Source organism: Nymphaea colorata, chromosome 10 (assembly GCF_008831285.2).
Source record: "Nymphaea colorata isolate Beijing-Zhang1983 chromosome 10, ASM883128v2, whole genome shotgun sequence".
NCBI classification, from domain to species: Eukaryota; Viridiplantae; Streptophyta; class Magnoliopsida; order Nymphaeales; family Nymphaeaceae; genus Nymphaea; species Nymphaea colorata.
This window is the reverse complement of record NC_045147.1, coordinates 8645654-8665447: the sequence shown is the minus strand read 5'-3', so window position 1 is coordinate 8665447 and position 19794 is coordinate 8645654. Positions and strand designations below refer to the sequence as shown.

General features: G+C 38.5%; 1 protein-coding gene across 1 annotated transcript; it reads right to left on the bottom strand.

The window, feature by feature from the left end:
• Window positions 1–16115: 16115 nt before the first annotated feature.
• On the bottom strand, window positions 16116–19410 carry LOC116261720 (uncharacterized). Its single transcript, XM_050079805.1, has 5 exons — window positions 18925–19410; window positions 17692–17817; window positions 17278–17592; window positions 17021–17190; window positions 16116–16828 (listed from the first exon to the last, which is right to left on the bottom strand). The coding sequence occupies exons 1-5, from the start codon at window positions 19257–19259 to the stop codon at window positions 16452–16454; spliced, it is 1323 nt and encodes a 440-aa protein (XP_049935762.1). The 5' UTR covers window positions 19260–19410; the 3' UTR covers window positions 16116–16451.
• Between the last annotated feature and the right edge of the window lie 384 nt (window positions 19411–19794).

Sequence of the window (19794 nt, the reverse complement as noted above, 5' to 3'; positions counted from 1 at the left end):
GTGAGAAGGTTGCATGTGTTTAATAGAACATTGTACCTCTAGATTTGAAAAATCCCAATTGATCTTGTAAAGAGAATCCAAATGATGCCACTGGCAAATCAAAAATACAATGTATATTACAAGATTCAAACCAATTCTCCTTGAATCAAATCAACAAATCACTAACAGGATTTTTAAGAAGAATAACATAAAAGTTAACCAAGGAGATACTCTGATTAAAGGCAATGGAAAAGGCAATCGTACAAACCTCTATGCCAACAGGGAATGCAGCTATCCAAAGATCTTCCTGCAAGAAGGAGCAAATATTACACGTAGAAACAAACAGTTGAAAATGATGTGAATACTAACATAATAAATTAATGCAATGAAACACACAAAATCAGCAGTCAATACAGGCAGATCGCACAGGTGCTAAACAAAACTGAAAATAGGCTGCCGACTTGAGATTACCAGCCTTATAGCCAGTCCTCACTAGGCGGTGGCGGTAGACAATGTTCACACCCCGCTGGCTCCATTTTGAAACCTCGGCTCTCATCAAACACTGGATGCTCTCATCGTCTGAATCATCTAGAACTTGAATCAACAACCGGTCCTTAGGCCAGTCTAAGTGGCAGACAGCAGAGATAGATTGCTCGTAGACCTGCCATCATTAACAGCTCCACTATCAAAACAAATAAGAAAAAAACTGCAGTTTTCAATACACTACCATCTAACTGTGTCGAGGACATTTCGCATGAGACCTTCAAACTAACACTTCTTGTCATGCAAATCTTGATCAAGCAGCAATTGTATAGGTGAATATCAGATCTAGCATTCGTTGAAACCCACTTGCTGTTATAAAATAAAACAAATATGTTTTGGTATCCTTGAAAGTGTATAAGCAAACAACAATTATATCAGAGGAAGTGTAGGAGACTGGCAGAATTCAAAAAAGGTGTATCCAATTTCTTACCTCCCTCTCGTTGCACATAGGAATCTGAACAAGAACCATGGGGCACTCGTATCCAGGCTGCTCTGCGTCTTCTGATTTGAAAGGATCACCTTTGATTTGAGGTTTAATCTTCTTATACTTGATCCAGAAACAACCAATACACAGAATCATCCGATCAGCAGACTGGATAAGGAACAGAACAACACAGAATTTTGACAGTGCCTGAATCGTGGGAGCAATGTAGTCGGCTCTAAACGACAACCATGACAAGTAAATTGCGTGCAAGAAACCTTGAATCTCAGACGTATGCAGCATGCCCATCAAGTTCCAGCATAGAGAAGTTGGGGTTCTCCATTGTCACCACAACAGGAGTTCCCCGTCCTTGTCTCGCTAGACCAACAATCTAGAAATCAAATTTCTGGGCTATCTTTTCCCTCTCTTTCCTCCTACCCACTTGAGAAAATCGCCAACAGTTGCAGAAACAACAATTGCAGACAGGGAAAACCCTACACCGCTGACACCACACTCTTTAAAACTACAAAACCCATTGTTCACCACCAAAACATAGCTCCCCCCTCTCCCTTCTCCACGCTACCCCACACTCAGGCACATTTGCGAATCGCATAAAGAGGATAGGAGACGATCATCCAAGAAAAAACGGAAACCCTAAAAGTTTCTGGAGATCATACACAGAAAAGAATGAAGAAAAACCCTATCTTCAATCCACAAGAAGCCGGAGACAATGGGAGACGATCTCCGGCTCCCTACCACCAGGAATTACCTTCGGCATCGAACTGGGAACATCTACGATGGAAACCCCAAAGCGAGACAGAGGGAGAAAGAAAGAGAAGGCTGAAGAAAGTGAGAGCGAGAGAGACGACCAGGGGATTGAAGCAGCAGTGCGGCAGGAGGTTGAGAACGATGAAGCAGCGGCAGGAGCAAGACGCGAGAGACAGCAGCAGGGGGAAGACACGAGAGGCAGCGGTAGGAGGAAGACGTGCGCGAGCCCTAACGGTCACAAAAATAAACCCGGAAATATGTTTCCACCCCTCACGGTGGAAACATGTTTCCGAAAAAATATTTCCGGAAACGAGTTTAACGGCTCCAAAAATATTTCTGCGTTTGATAAAATCGGAAATTTTTTTCTTGTGCTACAGGATATTTCCTGCCCGTCAAACGGGCCCTTAAGGAGGTAAATCCAGAACTCACCGAGATAGAATGTCCAGAGTTCATCCAAATAAGAAAGCAAGATCAACTGTCACATTTGATTAATGATCCGATTGAGGATATTAACATTGGAAGGGAAGAGAATCTAAAGATTTTGTAAATCAGAACAAGTCTCTCAGTAGAAGAAAGAAAATAGTTGATAGACTTCCTCAAAGAGCATCAAGAAGCCTTTGCATGGACTTATGAGGATATGCCAAGATTTGATACAAAATTAGTGGAGCATCGACTACCATTGAAACCAAAATGCAAGCCAATCAAACAAAGATTGAGGAAACCAGACCCTCGTCTTGAAGGACAGGTTAAGGAAGGTTTAGAAGACCTACTAAAGGGTTCATCCGAACAATTGACTATACTGAATGGTTAGCAAATATCGTGGTAGTTCTAAAGAAAAATGACAAAATTTGACTCTGCATCGATTTCAGAGATTTGAATAAAGTCACACCAAATGATGACTATCTACTTCCAAACATCAATTTGTTGGTAGACAGTAACACATGCCACACTATGTTCTCCTTTATGGATGGATATTCTGGCTATAACCAAATTAAGTTGGCTGCTCAAGACCAAGCCAAAACATCATTTACAACCCTATGGGGCACCTTCTGCTATACCGTAATGCCGTTTGGCCTGAAGAACGCTGGGACAACATATCAAAGGGCTATGGCAGATATTTTTCATGATCAAATACATCAAATCATGGACGTTTATGTGGATGATATACTAATTAAGTCAAAAACAAAGGAAAATCACATCAGCATTCTCTCTCAAGTCTTTGATAGATTCTTACAATATAAGCTTAGATTGAACCCACAAATATGTATATTTGGTATGAAATCTGGTAAGCTTTTGGGATTTATGGTTAGCAAAAAGGGAATCGAGATAGATCACTCCAAAACAAAAGTGTTCATTGAGATGTCACTACCAACAAATCTTAAGGAGCTACGCAGCTTGCAAAACAAAATTCAGTCAATCAGAAGGTTCATATCTAATCTTGCCATGAGATGTGAACCCTTCAACCATTTACTACGAAAAAGAGTCAAGTTTGAATGAGGACATGAATGTTAAGCTTCATTCAAAAAGATCAAGAATTATCATCTTTGCCCACCAATTTTAAAACCCCTAGTTTTGGGGAAACCTCTACTTCTTTACATCACAGTTAACAATTCATCTTGTGGTGGATTATTAGCTCAATATAAAGAAGGATGTCCAATAGAACATGCCATCTATTACATCAGCGAGACATTTGTGCAGTATGAAAAGAAGTATTCGCACATGGAAAAAACTTGCTTAGCCTTGATATGAATGTGTCAAAAATTAAGGTATTACTCATTGGCATGTGAAATTAAAATTTTATCCAAACTTAATCTACTCAAATATATCCTTGAACAACTATTTTTTAATGGAAGGATAGCAAAGTGGCAAATTCTACTGATGCAATATGATTTGGAATATGTGTCACAGAAATCAATCAAAGGTCAAGCCATTGCAGATCAATTGGCATATTTCCCTCTATTTGAGTATATTAAAACAAATGATGATTTTTCGGATGAGCAAATCCTAATGACCGAACCAAAGTCAATTTGGGAGATGCATTTTGATGGATCTAAAAGTACAGCTGGGGCAGACATTGGGATACTTTTCATCACACCAGAGAATGAAATGATTCCTTACTCTTCAAATTGAATTTCTCCTGCACGCATAATATGGCAGAATACGAGGCCTTAATACAAGGACTCTAAATGCTTCTCAAATTTAAAGTGCAAAGAGTTCGCATTTTTGGAGATTCTCTTTTAGTTGTCAGTCAGGTCAATGGAGATTGGCATGTCAAAGATCAGAAATTCATCTCATATCAAGAGTTAGCGAGTTCCCTCTTAAGACAATTCAAGGAATATAAACTCTTACATGACAAAAGAGACTTTAACCCAATTGCAGACGGTTTGGCTAGTTTAGGCTCTACAATTGCATTCAAACATGGAGAAACTACCAGATCCTTTGAAGTTGGAAGATTCGAACAACCATCTTTTGTCATACTAGAATAGGTGTTACAAGCAGAAAGCAGAGAAATACCATGGCACCAAAACATAAAGGATTTTCTCCAAACTTAAACACTTCCACCTGAAATATCTCGAAAAGAGCAAAGGACTCTGAGACACATGTCGTCAAGATATTTTATTTTAGCTGACATTTTATACAGAAGAAGATTCAGTATAGAATATGCTAGATGTCTTGATGCAAATGAGGCACTAGATGTCATTCAAGAAGCCCATAAAGGAATTTGTGGGAGACATGTAGGGTATCAGACCCTCGTCAAACAGATAATCAGAGCAGGGTACTATTGGCCCACAATGCAGAAAGATTGTCACCAATTTCTCAAAAAGTGCATCAAATATCAGTTGCATGCACCATCAATTCATGCTCCAGCAACATACCTTCATTCGGTCAGCTCAGCTTGGCCGTTCTCAAGGAGGGCCTTCGACGTAGTCGGTTCCACTTGCCTCAAATGGACACACGTATTTTCTTGCAGCCACAGATTACTTCACCAAATGGGTAGAAGCAATCACTTTAAAATAGTCAAAGGACGACATGTAGTATATTTCATTCACAAAAACCTTTTATGTAGATTCTGTATCCCGCACTATATCGTTTCTGACAATGGTACTCATTTTAAAAATGAGAAAGTACGCAATCTCTGTCATAAATACAAAATACAACATCATTTTTCCACCCCATATTACCCTCAAAGTAATGGCTAGGCAGAAGCAACCAACAAGATTTTGATTCATGTCTTAGAAAGGACTGTTGAAACAGGCCGAGATTGGCATTAAAAAATGCACAATGCACTTTGGGCGTATCGAACCACAATTCAAACCACGAATGCTACACCAGCAGTATTAGTATATGAAACAGAATTTGTCCTTCCATTACATGTCCAAAAACAAACAATGAAATTTACTGCACTCATTGAACTCCAAAGTAGCAAGTATCAAAAAAAGAGACTTGCCCAATTAGACCTCTTAGATGAGAAAAAGCTACAAGCAGTAGAGCATGGTCTATCGCAAGAGAGTCATCTGACATTATGCCAAATCAGTCATTGAAAGAAAATTCCAAGTAAATGATCTTCTACTAAGATCTATAGTTCCACTGAGGAGTAGACCCAAAGAAAAATAAGCACTGAAGTGGAAAGGACCATATGTCGTCAAAGATGTTTTACCTCACAATTCTTATCGGCTAATTGAGGTTGATGGGGTCGAAATTCCTGATCCAATTAATGTTTTCCATCTTAATAAATTCTATACTTGAATTTGCAATTCAAATATTTCAAAAAAGTTGTGCTTTGATCAACTAAGGGGCATACTATCCCTTAAAGAAAGTTTCAGAAATGCATCAAAATTTCCAAAATTTTCAAACTCAGCCCATGTTTTGAGGACAACAGTGAGGGCATTGGCTTGAAATATGCAAGAAATTTCAATGAAATTGAAGGATTAACATACAAAAATTAATGTTGGGCCCAACAATTGAGCAGTTGTAAAGGTCTAGCATGAGACGCCACAAGAAAAAGCCCTTGTGGCCCAAAAGACTTTGGCAAGATGCTAAGAAAAGACTATCAAACAAAATGAGTTGAGTGATGAACTCAGAGTGAGTGTAGTTGTTCCTCTGGTTTAATGCTCTATAGGCGTGGGTGGGTATATGACCTATGCTTACACTGTGAAGCTAAAAAGCAATCCATGAACATTTTGCTTATATTAAGTCTCATAAAGCCTTCTGAATTCGAGTAAGTAAGCCTGATGAGTGTTTTACACTTGGTACCCTAAGGCCAACTGGTTTGGGAGTTACCGGCCCAAAGCTCACTACAAGGGTTCAGAAGAAAGCCCAATAGACTTGATATTGCACAAAACAAACTACACAAAACCACCAAAGCGGAATACATAGTAGTAGCTTTGGGGTGGTGAGGAATTTCCCCCAAGAGTGAAGGTTGGCTCAAAAAGAAAATCAAAATTGAAAAGCTAAAGCCAATAGATCAAAAACTAAGTAAAAAGGAAAGAAAAAGCGCTTGCCAATGGTCTCAAAGGCGTCAAGGGCTAAGTTCTCGAAGCATCGAATGCAAAAACTTTCACAATTGTAAACTTTCCAACCAACATTAGTTTCTCTACAGAGTCTCCAGTGAGATAGAGGAAAATCTTCTTATTTCAGGTCTATGCCTAGCATTTCCCCTCCAATGAGGATGATTTGAAAAATCGATTTTCCAAATAATTTGCAAAAAAAATTGGTGCGTAAATCTTTGCTATGAAGCAAATTCTTCAACTTGCTTAACAGCAAAGAGAGGCATTTGTTAACACCCCAAATTTTTTCACACCAAAATTGAAGCAATGTTAAAATTTTACAAAAAATTGTGTAAAATGCAATTGCAAAGCCAATTTCGAATTTAAAGAACAATTTAGATTTAAATCATGAATTCATCTCGTGACATGAATCCCAATGTAGGATTATGAATCCAAGCTATGACAAAATGAAGATTTGAAATCCAAATTCAATTACAAATGTCATTTGAAATCCAAATTAAATTACAAATGTCATTTGAAATCCAAATTCAATTACAAATGTCATTTGAAATCCAAATTCAATTACAAATGTCATTTGAAATCCATATCCAATTGCTGATTTAAATAAGAGAATTGGATCTAATTAAGTCCATAATGCTACGTGGAACCCACGGTGGGCCCCACCTAGCATGTGTGGTCAAGAGCCCCCCAAGGGTCACGCACCCCCCATTTAAAAAAAAGAAAAATATATTTTCTCTCAATTAAATAAAAAAATCATTTTCAAGGAGAAATAAATGAAATCATAACAAGTAACCTAGGAAAAGAGAGACATTTATGTCTCTCTCTCTTCCTTAACTAGGTCCTCTTCATGGAAGGGTCAATCTCCAAGAAGCAATCACTAGGCTGGTCAAACCCACTTAATTCAAGTAGGTTTGACCCTAGTGCACCCAAATGTGGTGCCAATTTCAGCAAGGCTCGTTCAACATGGCCTTAGCTCACTCAAAAGGGTAGGTCTGTCCCACGACCCAATCAGTGGATGAAAAAAGACTTTGACCAAATCGAATTCACTTTGACTAAACTCAATCAAAGTACAATTTTGCTCAATTAAGATATTTCCTAGTTCAAATTTATGAAACTACCTCAAACAAAGTCAAACTACTCACAAATGAGCTTTGGCTTTGGTCAATTGGACAAATTTTACCTATCTGGATAATTTTGCCCTTTTATGAGCAAATTGAGATTACAGAGCCTAAATTGGTTTATGAAATGCACATATACATTTAGATTTGTCAAATGTATAAATCAAATATGAAATTAAAATTCAATATTTCAAACCAAAGTTTGATTCAATTGAAATCCATCTTCAATCAAGTTTTAGACGAAAATACCCTTTTCGAACCAAATTTGATAGAATTTTCAAAATTTATTCAAATTCTAATTGAATTGTCATCATTCAATAACATTTAGAGCTTAGTAATTAGGTTTAACCTAACAAGCTTGATTTCAAACAAAGGAAAAAATAAATAGCACAAAATAAGGCAAAACCCTGTGCAAGGGCATTTTCATCCAAAATTTTGACCAAAGCTAGCCCAGCCCACCTAGCTCATGTAAGTGGGATAAGAATGATCAAATTCATTTAATTCATTTTCCAACTCCCTAAGCATTGATTAAACTTCCAAGGCAAATTAAAGAAGGTGGTTGAACCCTTCTTTTCCTCTATATAAACCCTCCCTTGGCAACCAAGGGGAGGACGAATTTTTGAGTATTGCATAAAATTACTGCAGCTAAGGAGCTAAGAAGGAGAAGCCAAGGAGAAGAAGAAAAATTCGTCCAAGCCCCTTTTCCCCTTTCTTCCATTTTCCTCTATTCTCTCCATTGATTTTGCTAAGTTAGGGTGCTCTCTTTCCCACTACAAATTTCAGCAAGCAAGCTATTCTTCTTCTAGCTTTGCTAAGCTCGAATCCAAGCTTGGATTCTTGCTTATGATTGCTCGATTTAGAAAACAAGTGAAGAAGAAGATCAAACATCAAGACCGACCACAAGGTAGGTGATTTTAACTCATTGGTCATCTACTTTAGCTTCTTGTTGGTTCATTTTAATTTCAACAATTTGTGGGAGGGTTTTATTTTCATTTATTTTATATCTGAGAATGATGTCTAGCTAGGGAAAACCTACGATTAAATATACATGTTAATGCATAATGCATGCATGAGTCAGTTTTTCTAAAAAGATGAACCCATAAAAACCATTTTGAACAAACTCCCCACCATGAGAGAATCCCGCGGTGAGAGAGTGATTTTTCTGCAATATATATAATGAAAAAACCTATTAATGATGGATGCATTGTCATGAATGTAATCTATCTTTGCATTGCGAAATTATGGACACACTAGCTTAAGCATTATTTTTTTTTCCTTCTCATTTTAAGTCATTTTGATCCATGTCTTCTGATTTATTTGATCAATGGTGGTAGAGGAGATTTGAAACAAGTTTTCAATCTTCCTACGTAAAAGAACCCAACCATGAATCATCATGATTCGTGAGTTACGCGGTCCCTCGATAAAATTTTATTTTGAAGAGTAAAGTACATATATGTATATATTGTTATATACATACATGTGCAATCTCTTGTTAAAAATCGTTTTCCTTTCTTAAAATCGGGTTGAAACACGTTTCCAAACTGGGTTTTAAAAAAATTCATCATTTTATTGATTTTCGTAGTACAAAGCTATGAAATCACTTTCATTTCATCTTAAAATTTGTTTAATTTCAGCAATCCATATGTAAGGTGTATGTAAGTTGTTGAAATCAGACCTTGTTTTGTAGGAATTAGCTTAAGAATGTTAAATTTTATATATTGGAGATGTCAATTTTCTGCCACAAAATGGCTACATTTTGAAGAACAATAAAAAGGTTCTAGCCCTACCTAATCGGCTCCCTAAAAGCCTTTTAGAAATTTCTGATTTTATTCACCAATTTTCTGATTTACATGTGATTGATTGAGTCTCAAGAACAATGTAAGATCATACTTCAAAAACCCTAATCTTTGCTCCCTTAAAGAACAAGATCAAAAGTGTTTTAATAGTCCAAGAAATGAATAGATCTTCTATGATAAGAATTTCAAATTTTGTTTGATTTTGGAGAAAGGTTCTCAGAACTCCATGACATGAATGAGAACATATGACACATGATTTTTGCCAACTTGGATGTTTAGTTCATATGAAGTAAAATTGAATTTCATCATTTTTCAAGAGTCAAACACTCTTAGAATCAATATTTTAATTTTAATCCATTTAAATCAGAATAAAATCTGATTTTTTATGACAATTTTGAGGAAAAATGACGATATTTACGTTTTCTTTATATTTTAATGTTTGATTTCATCCTCATTTGCGTAATTCTTAATTGTTTTGAATTTCTCATCCATGACTCAAGCTTGTGGACTGCATCTCTAATTCATGTGCTTAATAATGTGATGAACACATTTAGAAAAAGTTCTACATTTTAATCAAAATCAATCTTCATATATAGATTGTATGATGTGTGATTACAATTAATGGATTTTGAGAGATTGTGAGAAAGTAAAGAATGAATGTTTTATATGAATGGACTTTGAGAGATTATGAGAGAGAGAATAATGAATGTCTCATTTAGTTTCCCTTTCTATTCGATGCATTCACTTTCACTTAAAATCAATAACACCACATGCACATTCTCAAGAAATTAAGTGATTCAAATTTGAGTTGCAAAAAGTGACCAAGTTATATTGCAACAAGAATTTGTAAACTTCACTTAACTTCAAAAGAAAACATAAGCAATGCATTCACAATCTTGGCCAAAATATGTTTAGAAAACAACACGTTTTCTAACAATTTGATGTCTATGTTTCATCAAAAGAATGAGTTCTACCTAACCAAATCACATGTTTCTAAATATCTTGGACCAAATCACATGATTTGGCAAAAGAATAATTCAAAATCAATTTTGATCATAAGACGGTCACAATTTCAACTCCTGAATAATTTTGAGTTTGCAATAAAGAACTCAATTTCAAATCTTCAAAATCCTCAAGAATTGTGGATTTCAAATCAAATGACACCAAAACAAAGGTTTTTAAATCAACTTGAAAACCCTCCAATCTTCAAATTCATTTTCAAAATAAGTTCAAATCACTTATTCAAAATGAATTTTGGTTCTTGAATCCGAAACCTCAATGCACAAGCATATAAGATTTACATCAATAACTTGTACATGATCCAAATGATCCTTAGTCCTTGGTCCAATTACCCTTGTTAAAGGTGGCAGAAACAGTTACACCTCGTACTGACAGGCGAATCCCTTTCTCTTAAATGTTTTTCTTCAAAACCCTAATTTTGAAAGAATTTTGCTGATTCGCATTTCGATGCCCTTTGAGAAAGGGTGGGATGCGAACATCATGCCATTTTTACGCTTAGTTTATTTCTTTATCACCTGATTGGGGACCCCAATGAGTGTTTTCTTATGTTGTTCTTTATTTTATGAATGTTTGATTTTCTTCCATACCAAACAATGGGAGAACTAAATTTTCTTGTGATTGAAATCATATTTTCCAAAAGATTTTCAAAAGCAAATACCCTCTTTAATGCGTCTTTAGAGACTTAACTTAGGTTTCTGCATGAGCCCAAGTTTCCCTCCGGCCTACATCAAAATTGAAGTCGGATATTTTTAGGTCATTTCTTGATTTTAACACACATGAAGACATATGCGTATATACATGTTATATACATATACGTGCACATAAATGTCTTTCTTTGTCTTTATCTCTTTGATTTAACATATTTTTTTACAAACTCTCGTATATGTATATATGAATATATATACATGTATTTCATTTCAAAATCTCCCTCTCTTTCTAAAATCATTTCTCTTCTCTATTTGATTTAAACCTCATTTTCACAAGCTGTCATATATATATATATATATATATAAAGTTGCCCTCTGTAAAATGCGGTAGAATGGAGAAGTTGTCACGTACTAGTTAGAGTTTGAAGAAATTGACAACATGGTTCAGGGATGACCGGTCGGAGTCTGGTAGGGGCCTTCCCTGGGGGTTTGAAAGAAGATATTAAGAGAGAGATTCAAGCTTCATGCCCCTTGCCCTATTGGAGTGCTTTGAACTTGCTAGAGTTGTAGAAGAAGAATCCAGAAGATGGGGAAGAGCAGCTGCAACTAGGGGGTCTCTAGGATTGTTTATGGGAAGATGCCATCAGCTATGAATGAGATAGTGAGCCTCCTCTTGTGACCAGAAACACAAATAGTTGGAATTATTTTGGTGAAGTATCTCAATCCAGACCAAATTCAGGCAGAAGGAAGAGAGAATCATGTTTCCAATGTGAGGAAAAGTGGGTACTAGGTCATGTGTGCAAGAAATTATACATGTATTTGGTAGATGAAGGGACTAGTGTAACAGTCAAGGATGTGGGAGCAGTACACATGGTAGATGAAGAACGTGAAATGGAAGCGATGCCAAAAATCTTGTTTCATGCCTTAACAGGGAACCATAAGCTCTAGCTGATGCATTTAGAAGGCAAACTCAAAGGGTTTGAAGACAGTATACTAGTGGACACAGGTTCTATGCATAACTTTGTATGTGATAAAACTGTGAATACAGGTGTTGCGATCTGGAAAAGCCAGAATTTCGCATGGTGCTGGGTGATGGCAGCTTGCTAACCTACCAAGGAAGATGTGCTAACGAGATGATAGAAATACAAGGATACTGTTTCAATGTAGAACTATATCCCTTAGATATGGGAGGCATAGACCTAGTACTGGGTATCCGGTGACTAAAGCAATTGGGCAAGGTGAATGGGACTTTGAAAACATGTCAGTGAAGTTCCAAGGGGAGGGAAAGTGACAGGAATTGCAGGCCAGTAAAGAAGTGAAGAATCCTGCAGCAAGAATAAGGACTGAAGGACTAGATTTTTTATTAATGACAATTAAGGGACTGAAAGGGGAGGCAGTTTTGGGAATAAAGATGCTTTCTCCAAAAGGCTCAAGCTAGTCTTTCTAGGGTTTTTTGTTGTATTTCAAAAACCAAAAACATTAGCACTTGTCAAATCTTGGATCGTAAAATAAAAGTTGAGCCTATTTCCTCCCCTATCAAACTGAGACCATATTTCTACAACCACTCTCAAAAAGAAGAGATTGAAAAATTAGTGAGGGAAATGCTGAAGGAAGGGGTTTATAACACCCAACAATAGTCCTTATTCTTTTGTAGCTCTATTGGTGAAGAAGAAGAAAAATGGTACATGGTGCTTTTGTGTAGACTACGGGGCATTGAATGTTATAATGATTAAAAATTGGTATTCATTCCTATTGTTGATGAGCTCTTGGAAGAACTGTTTGGTACAACAATTTTCACTAAATTGAATTTGTGAGAGGGGTACCATCAAATTAGGATGGATCCTAAAGATGCCCTCAGGACAGCATTTCAGACTTATGGTCATTACGAATTTAGAGTAATGCCTTTTGGCCTTACCAATACTCTCTCTACCTTTCAAGTCTTAACGAACCAAATATTCCACCCTTATTTGCACTAATGTGTCTGGTGTTCTTGGACGATATACTTGTCATAGCTAAAATGAAGAACCATACTTAGCACATGTGAGAAGCATGTTGCAGATATTTGAGACTCTACGAGCTACAAGCTAAGGCTTCCAAATGCTCCTTCGGCATGATCCAAGTCACCTACTTGGGGCATAAACTAACCAACAATGGAGTGCACATGGAGGATGACAAGGTAGCTGTCATCAAGAAGTGGCAACTTACAGACAATAGGCAACATGAAGGGAATGAGAGATTTTATGGGACTGGCTGGACACTACAGAAGATTAGTGAAGGATTCTGAAAAAATAGCAGCACCCTTAACTGATATTATTAAGAAAAATAAACAGGAGTGGAATGATATCAGGTTGGGAGCCTTTGATCAGTTGAAAGAAGTGATAACAAAAGCACTGGTGTCCCTACCCAATTTAAGCAAGCCATTTGCAGTAGAGACTGATGCATCAAATCTAGGGGTTGGGGCAGTTCTAACCCAAGACAAACACGGAGAGCATATTTCAGCAAAATGATGAGGGACAAATTTCAAGGGTAAGTCAGCCTATGAATGAAAACTCATTGCATTGGTATTGGCAGTTTAGAAATGGCAGCTTTACATCCTAGGGTGCAAGTTCTTGGTGTATAGTGACCATAGCAACCTGTACTACTTTGTACAACAACGAGTTCTCACCCGCACCCTATAGAAATGAGTCCTCAAATTGTTGGGATACACATACACATTTGAAGTCCTTCACAAAAAGGGAACTAAAAATGTTGTGACTGATGGACTATCTCCAAACAAGGAAAAGGAGACTATTGACCACTCGGACGCTAAGCTGTGCAAGCTTATGCAAAACATAGCTGACATCTGGAGAGAGCTGGAAAATGAACACCATGCCTCAATGGTGTTGCAAGAAATTAGAAGAGGACTGGACTTGAATACTATTTGCACTTACGAGTATAATTTGAGAGCTTTGTATCTTTACTATGAGGACAGAATTTTTGTTCCTCCTCTGTCTGATTTGGTGGATCAACTATTGTTCGAATTTCACAATGCGTTGGAAGCTAGGCACCAAGGAGTTGAAAGAACATACCAAAGAATTAGTTGTACATTCTATTGGCCTGGCATGATGAGAGCAGAGAGTGATGTGAAGGTGTACCTCACATGCCAAAGACACAAGTATGAAACTCTCAAGCCTGCAGGCCTGTTGCAACCTATTCCCTCTCGCATTTGGGAAGAAATGTCGCTTGACTTTTTCAAAGGACTCCCAAAATCCAGATGTAAATTTATCATCTTCGTTGTGATTGATAAACTGTCAAAGTACGCGAATTTCATCGTTTTGCCTCGCTCTTACACTGCCAAAGAAGTAGATAGAGCATTCCAAGAAAATGTATGTAAACTCCATGGAATGCCTAAGTCTATAATCAGCGACAGGGACCCTCTATTCCTTAGTCAGTTATAGCAACATTATTTCAAGCTGCAAGGAACCACAGCACTGCATACCATCCACCAACTGATGGTCAAATAGAGATTACTAACAAAAGTTTGGAGAGTTACCTGCACTGCTACACAGAAAACCAGCCCCATAACTAGGTTGACTACCTATTTTGGACTGAATATTGCTATAACATAGCTTCCCAACCCTCTACAAGGCTTTCACCATTTGAAGTCGTCTACGGGAGACCTCCTCTGGACTTGCGCAGATTTCAGCCTCGCATTGATCAGTTGAATGAGGTAGATAAACTGTTGATCAGCCGAGATAAGATGGTTACTCGTCAAGGAAAGGCTTGCAGCTGCCCAAAACCGAATGGAGCAGCGATAAGAAGAGAATGCATAAACATATAATGTTGATGCTCTAATTTGGAAGAATTTTTCAAAGGGAAAGATAAAACGCAGATCTGCTAGAGTGCACAAATTTTCACCCAGGTATTCAAGCCCTTTTAAAGTCATTGAAAGAATAAACCAGGTGGCCTACAAACTCCTGCTGCCAGAAGACAGCTCGATCCACCCAGTCTTTCATGTTTCCAGGCTGAAACCTTGCCATCAGTTTGCTCCTACTCAAATTTCACTTCCACTTATCGAGCAGTCTCCTCCTAAAAGCATTTTTCCCTTTAGAATCTTACAACAGAGATGAACAAGCAAGAGAAGGCACTCATCAATTCAGTGGTAAGTCGAATGGCAAGGTGAAGGAGCCCCTGCATGTACACGGGACGACTCTTTGCAGATTGAAGAACGTTTCCCAAGCTTCTCACCTCGACAGCAAGGTGTAGGCTGAGGGGAGGGTTAATTGATAGTCTCAAAAGGAGTATACTTGTAAAAATGACAAGCTAGAGAATAACAAGTGGGTCTGAGTGGGTCGGCAATAGAAACTCGACAGATCAGACCCGATTACTACTCACCTTCAGGGGCAGGTGAACCCCGATTGTTTGTCAAATGAAGGAGTTGCTTGAGGACTAAACCTAATCTGAGAAGAATTACTAGGGTGTGTGAGTATTATTCTTCATTGGCACTCGAGAGACTACCAGAGAGAGAGAGAGAGAGAGAGAGAGAGAGAGAGAGAGAGAGAGAGTCACCATCGAGGAACAGGGTGATCATCATCCGAGAGAGGGCCTCACCATCGAGGAACAGGGAGAGCGAGAGAAAAGGGGTATCAAATGAGGTTTTTTAAAGCCTTGGTTTAAGATCCGAGGGTCTTAAATCAGCACCTTTAAGGAGAAATGGTTGGCCTTGTGCTGAAGAATATTTTTCCATAAGATGATATGGAGTGTGGAGGCTTTATGGTGACTCCTTTTTAGAAGGTACGAAGTTCTCCCTTGCGAGCATTAAAAGGGAGTTTTGGAAGCATTATGGTGACTCCTTTTTGGTTAGCTTCAGAAACAGAAAACAAGAGCTCCCAAGACGGGAAACGTGGCTGAGAATAGGCATCAAAGATCTCCTAAGACGTGATACGTGGCTGAGAAGAGGCATCAAGATGGGTAAGGGGAAAGCCACTAGGGCCCCTTCAATCAGAAGTTCATTAACGGAGTCTTCCGTTGGGCTAGTGTGCAGCTAAGAGAAACATGGGTTCAAATAGTCGCCACCACTAGTAGATGGGGTAGAGGAGTAATCTCAGCTATCGACTTTGAATATGATCGACCAGTTTTTTCTTTGCAAAGGGATACTTCGTCGGTTTTTCTTCTGTTAAGCTACCCAGAACAAATGGCAAAAAAGGTAACTGCCAGCTTGTAGGACAGAAGCCTGTGGCGCAGTGATTGAATAAGGACCAACGGTTTTGCTTCACAGATGATGGTTTCTGCTGAATACCCCTCAAAGGTCGCCCCCATTAATAAAAGGGTAGAAGGCCAGCCCAGCAATAGCGTTTTTCTTTTGAGAGAGAGAGAGAGCTACATGGCTTTCTCAAGCCAACAAATTTGTGTTCAGTAAGTGTTAAAACCAAAACCAATTTGTGTTCAACAAATGTTAAAATTAAAACCAAAGATTGAGAGTGATAGAGATACATCCATAAGTTTCCACATCCACGATGTGATTTCACCTATGGGCATCTTGCTGACCTAAGCCGAACAACAAACAATGAAATTCAAAGACTAAGGGGTTAACACACAGGCATCGCATCTGGGACAGTTTTGTCAGCTGAAAAAAAGGAAACTGACAAAACTGGGAAAGTTAGTAGAGTTCACTATTTCCCAATAACAGATATAGGGATACCCCTCTCATTGACAACGGTGTGGGAGAGTTTCAGCCTCATGGCCTCCATCTCCACAGTTTGCCTTTCCTCATCTGTCAACCAAAAACACAAGGAAGGAGAGACGACATCCTTCTCATGGTTTCTAAATTTCTTGAATTTGCTAGATTCAGACGGTTCCTCAGCAAAACTCAGCAGGACATCTCTAAGAGCATCACACCAAATAGGCCGAGCTAGCTTAAGAAATTCCTGAACAGCTAACACTGAAAGATTTACTGTTCCAAGATCAGATTCATCGTGTCCACCTCTTCCATGAAAATCTGAACCGCCAAGCTTCACAAGCCCATGCAAATCAGCAAGATCACCTAATCCTATTGGACAGGGAAAAGCATATGGATAAGTAGGTGTATTAACAACATTTTCCAAGGAAACAAAATGACGCAATGAAGCCCCAGGATGGATCAGCAACTGGAAATTATAGTGAAAATTAGACAAACTCGTCTATGACAAACTATAACAAAATTATGCAAGATGCACACGAGAACAATAGGAAATCCACATACCAGCTAATTTCCCATCGCTCCTGTATACCTCAATTGCATGAAGACCAGAACCTTTCAAACTTTTGATAACAGCACCAGGGTTCTTCAATGCCCACGGATGGGCCAAAGCAGCAATGCCCCCAGTTCGATGAATCAGTTGAACAGCTTCCTCAGCAAGAAGCTCGTTACCCCTGAATCAAGACAATAAACATAAGCAAATAAGAAAATATGTTGCCTTTGTTATAGCATTCAGTGGCAAGAAGACCACCAACACATACGTTGCATAGGCAGGTCCACCATCATAAAGATATCTGCTAAAAGCCTGCTTTAGATTCTCCACATGACCAGCTTCAACCATGGCACGAGCCACATGAACCCTGCCAGGAGCTACACCATTGCCAGCAATTCTTGCAACATGCTCCCATTTAAGAGGCATTTTCAAATTTTTCAACTTCAGCAACATGTCTTTTGCACGCATGTAACGCCCATCCCTTATATTGGCCAAGCATTTCTCCAGCTCTTCGAATCTGGAAGGACCACAGCTACCATAATATGCAAGGATATGAACTGGCTCTTCAGTTCCAGAGTCTTCCCTGATTATCATTAGTACCAAAACGTCAATTTCTACATTCTACATGCAGTAAAGAACACTGCAGAAACTATGCAAACAAGAGCTTCAACAGAAAGTATACCTAGGTGAGAACATGGCGCTAATCTCAACGCCAGGAATTATTCTCATTCCATACTTGCGAGCTGCTTCTATTGCCTCTGGTATCCCAGCCATTGTATCATGATCGGTCAGTGCAAGTACTTTCACCTGTTCTGAATGCGTGTTTCAAACCAGTAATGTTCAAATACCCTTTGAATCCTCATGCCACAGACCCAACAATGCAAAAAACTGAGAGCATGCTAGTGAGTTTCTATTTCATCAAAAACTAATAGAACGAGAGATTTTTAGCTTTACCCTGTGAAGCCACATAGGTTGACTAGGCATTCAGCTACACCAATCCTGGTTTTGATGACAGTATGCATAACATCGTACAGAAGCTAAAGCTGATCAGGAGAGTGCCCTGGAATTTTGCGCTGCTGGGAGTGCAAATAAGTTTCACTACCTAGGTGTAATTTTCCATGTAACAAGACAAATATAGGGGAAAACAAGGTTCTAATGTTTGAAAGAGAAAAGACGAATTTTTGTTTCCAGATTCCACAACGATGAACATTGTTTGTTCCAAAAAGCCTACAATCTCTTTTTTTTTATCTTTTTCACACATTTTCTTGATATTCGGGGTTATCGCGATGACCATTAGAACCAATAATGCTAGAACGATAAATAAATAGAGGAATTGGAACATAAATGAATCAGAACGCAAATAAAGTGGATGTGACACTTTCTTCACAAAGGTGCAGCCTATGTTGAATTAATGCTCTGGACGAAGAAAGAATGGGGGAGAAAATGCGACTTTATCCTTCTTCGCAAGTCACCAACAAAAAATTTTGGTTAAAAGAACAAGCCGGTTCCCTTTGAGATTTTCTTTCCACCCACAACCTACAATTGAATCTCCTTACTGACATCATTGAAAAAATGTAAAGGCAATGTTCATGTTACTAAACTGTTTGTACGGTAAGCATTTCAGGATTGAGAAGGATATGCATCACCAAAAGACACGAACATTCACAGAAAAGGTGAGGGAAATGAAAGAACATTAGGAGCATTATTCATACAATTGCATAAAAAAAGAAACATTGTATAAAAGCAAACAATAACTGTGTATAAAAACAATAACCCAAACATCTTTGTAGCTAATGTCGAACAACAGAAATAGTGAACAGGTTCCGATGGATCAGTCCGTTTATCAATAACAAAATCTCCATGAATCAATCAACCCAACATTCATGAAAAGGAAAAGGAGGAAGAAGCCTCTTACCCCTTCCTGTGAGCCCTCTCGACCAGTGCAGAGGGAGAAAGAAAGCCGTCGCTGCATATCGAGTGGGAGTGGAGCTCGAAAACGATTGGCTCCGGGCACCAGACGCTTTTGGGTACCTCAAAATCAGCCAGACAAGACGATGGCGGCGACGACGGCAACGTTGAATCGGCGTAAAACCAGTCCTTCACGTATTTGGTGGCCGAAGCTTGCTCGGCGCTTGTCTTCTTCCCCTTTTTCTTTTTCTTCTTCCTCTTCTTCTTCTTATCGCCGACATCGGCGGTGCTGCTGTAGTTAGGAGGTGGCGCCCCGTCCCTGCTCATAACATGGTCACCCATCAATGGATTCGATGTTGGAACCTTTGATCTTCCTCCTCGTCGTTTTCGTTCCGTCCTTGATAGCAGCCTAAAATTAAAGACTTATCGCGAGCCGTCGAAACTCCATTTACTCGAAAAAGGTAACGTGGATGAAGCGAACCCTGTTGAAAGATATCAGATTATTTTTGTCCCGTTAGCTCTGTCCCCCTCTCCCGCGAAGTCATTCTTTTCGTGGGCGAAAGGTGATTCCACTGCTCGAACCAAGCCTTAGGCCTTTTTTGATGCACCCTTAGAAAAAACTGGTCTTAAAACTTGGTTTTGAGAAAATCAGTTTTCTTAATATGTTTTTGAAACCTGGTTTTACTGTCTAGATAGCATGCCGAAAAACAGGTTTTCAATAGTAAAAACTTGGTTTTTATTTGAATGGCCAAAAAAATGGTTTTTTACAAACTTATTTCAGCTGACTTATTGTTAATTAGTTAATACACATATTTGTGTAGACACTGTCTATTGAAAGAGTGTCAACTAATAGCCCAAATCTACAAGACGTCAGTTC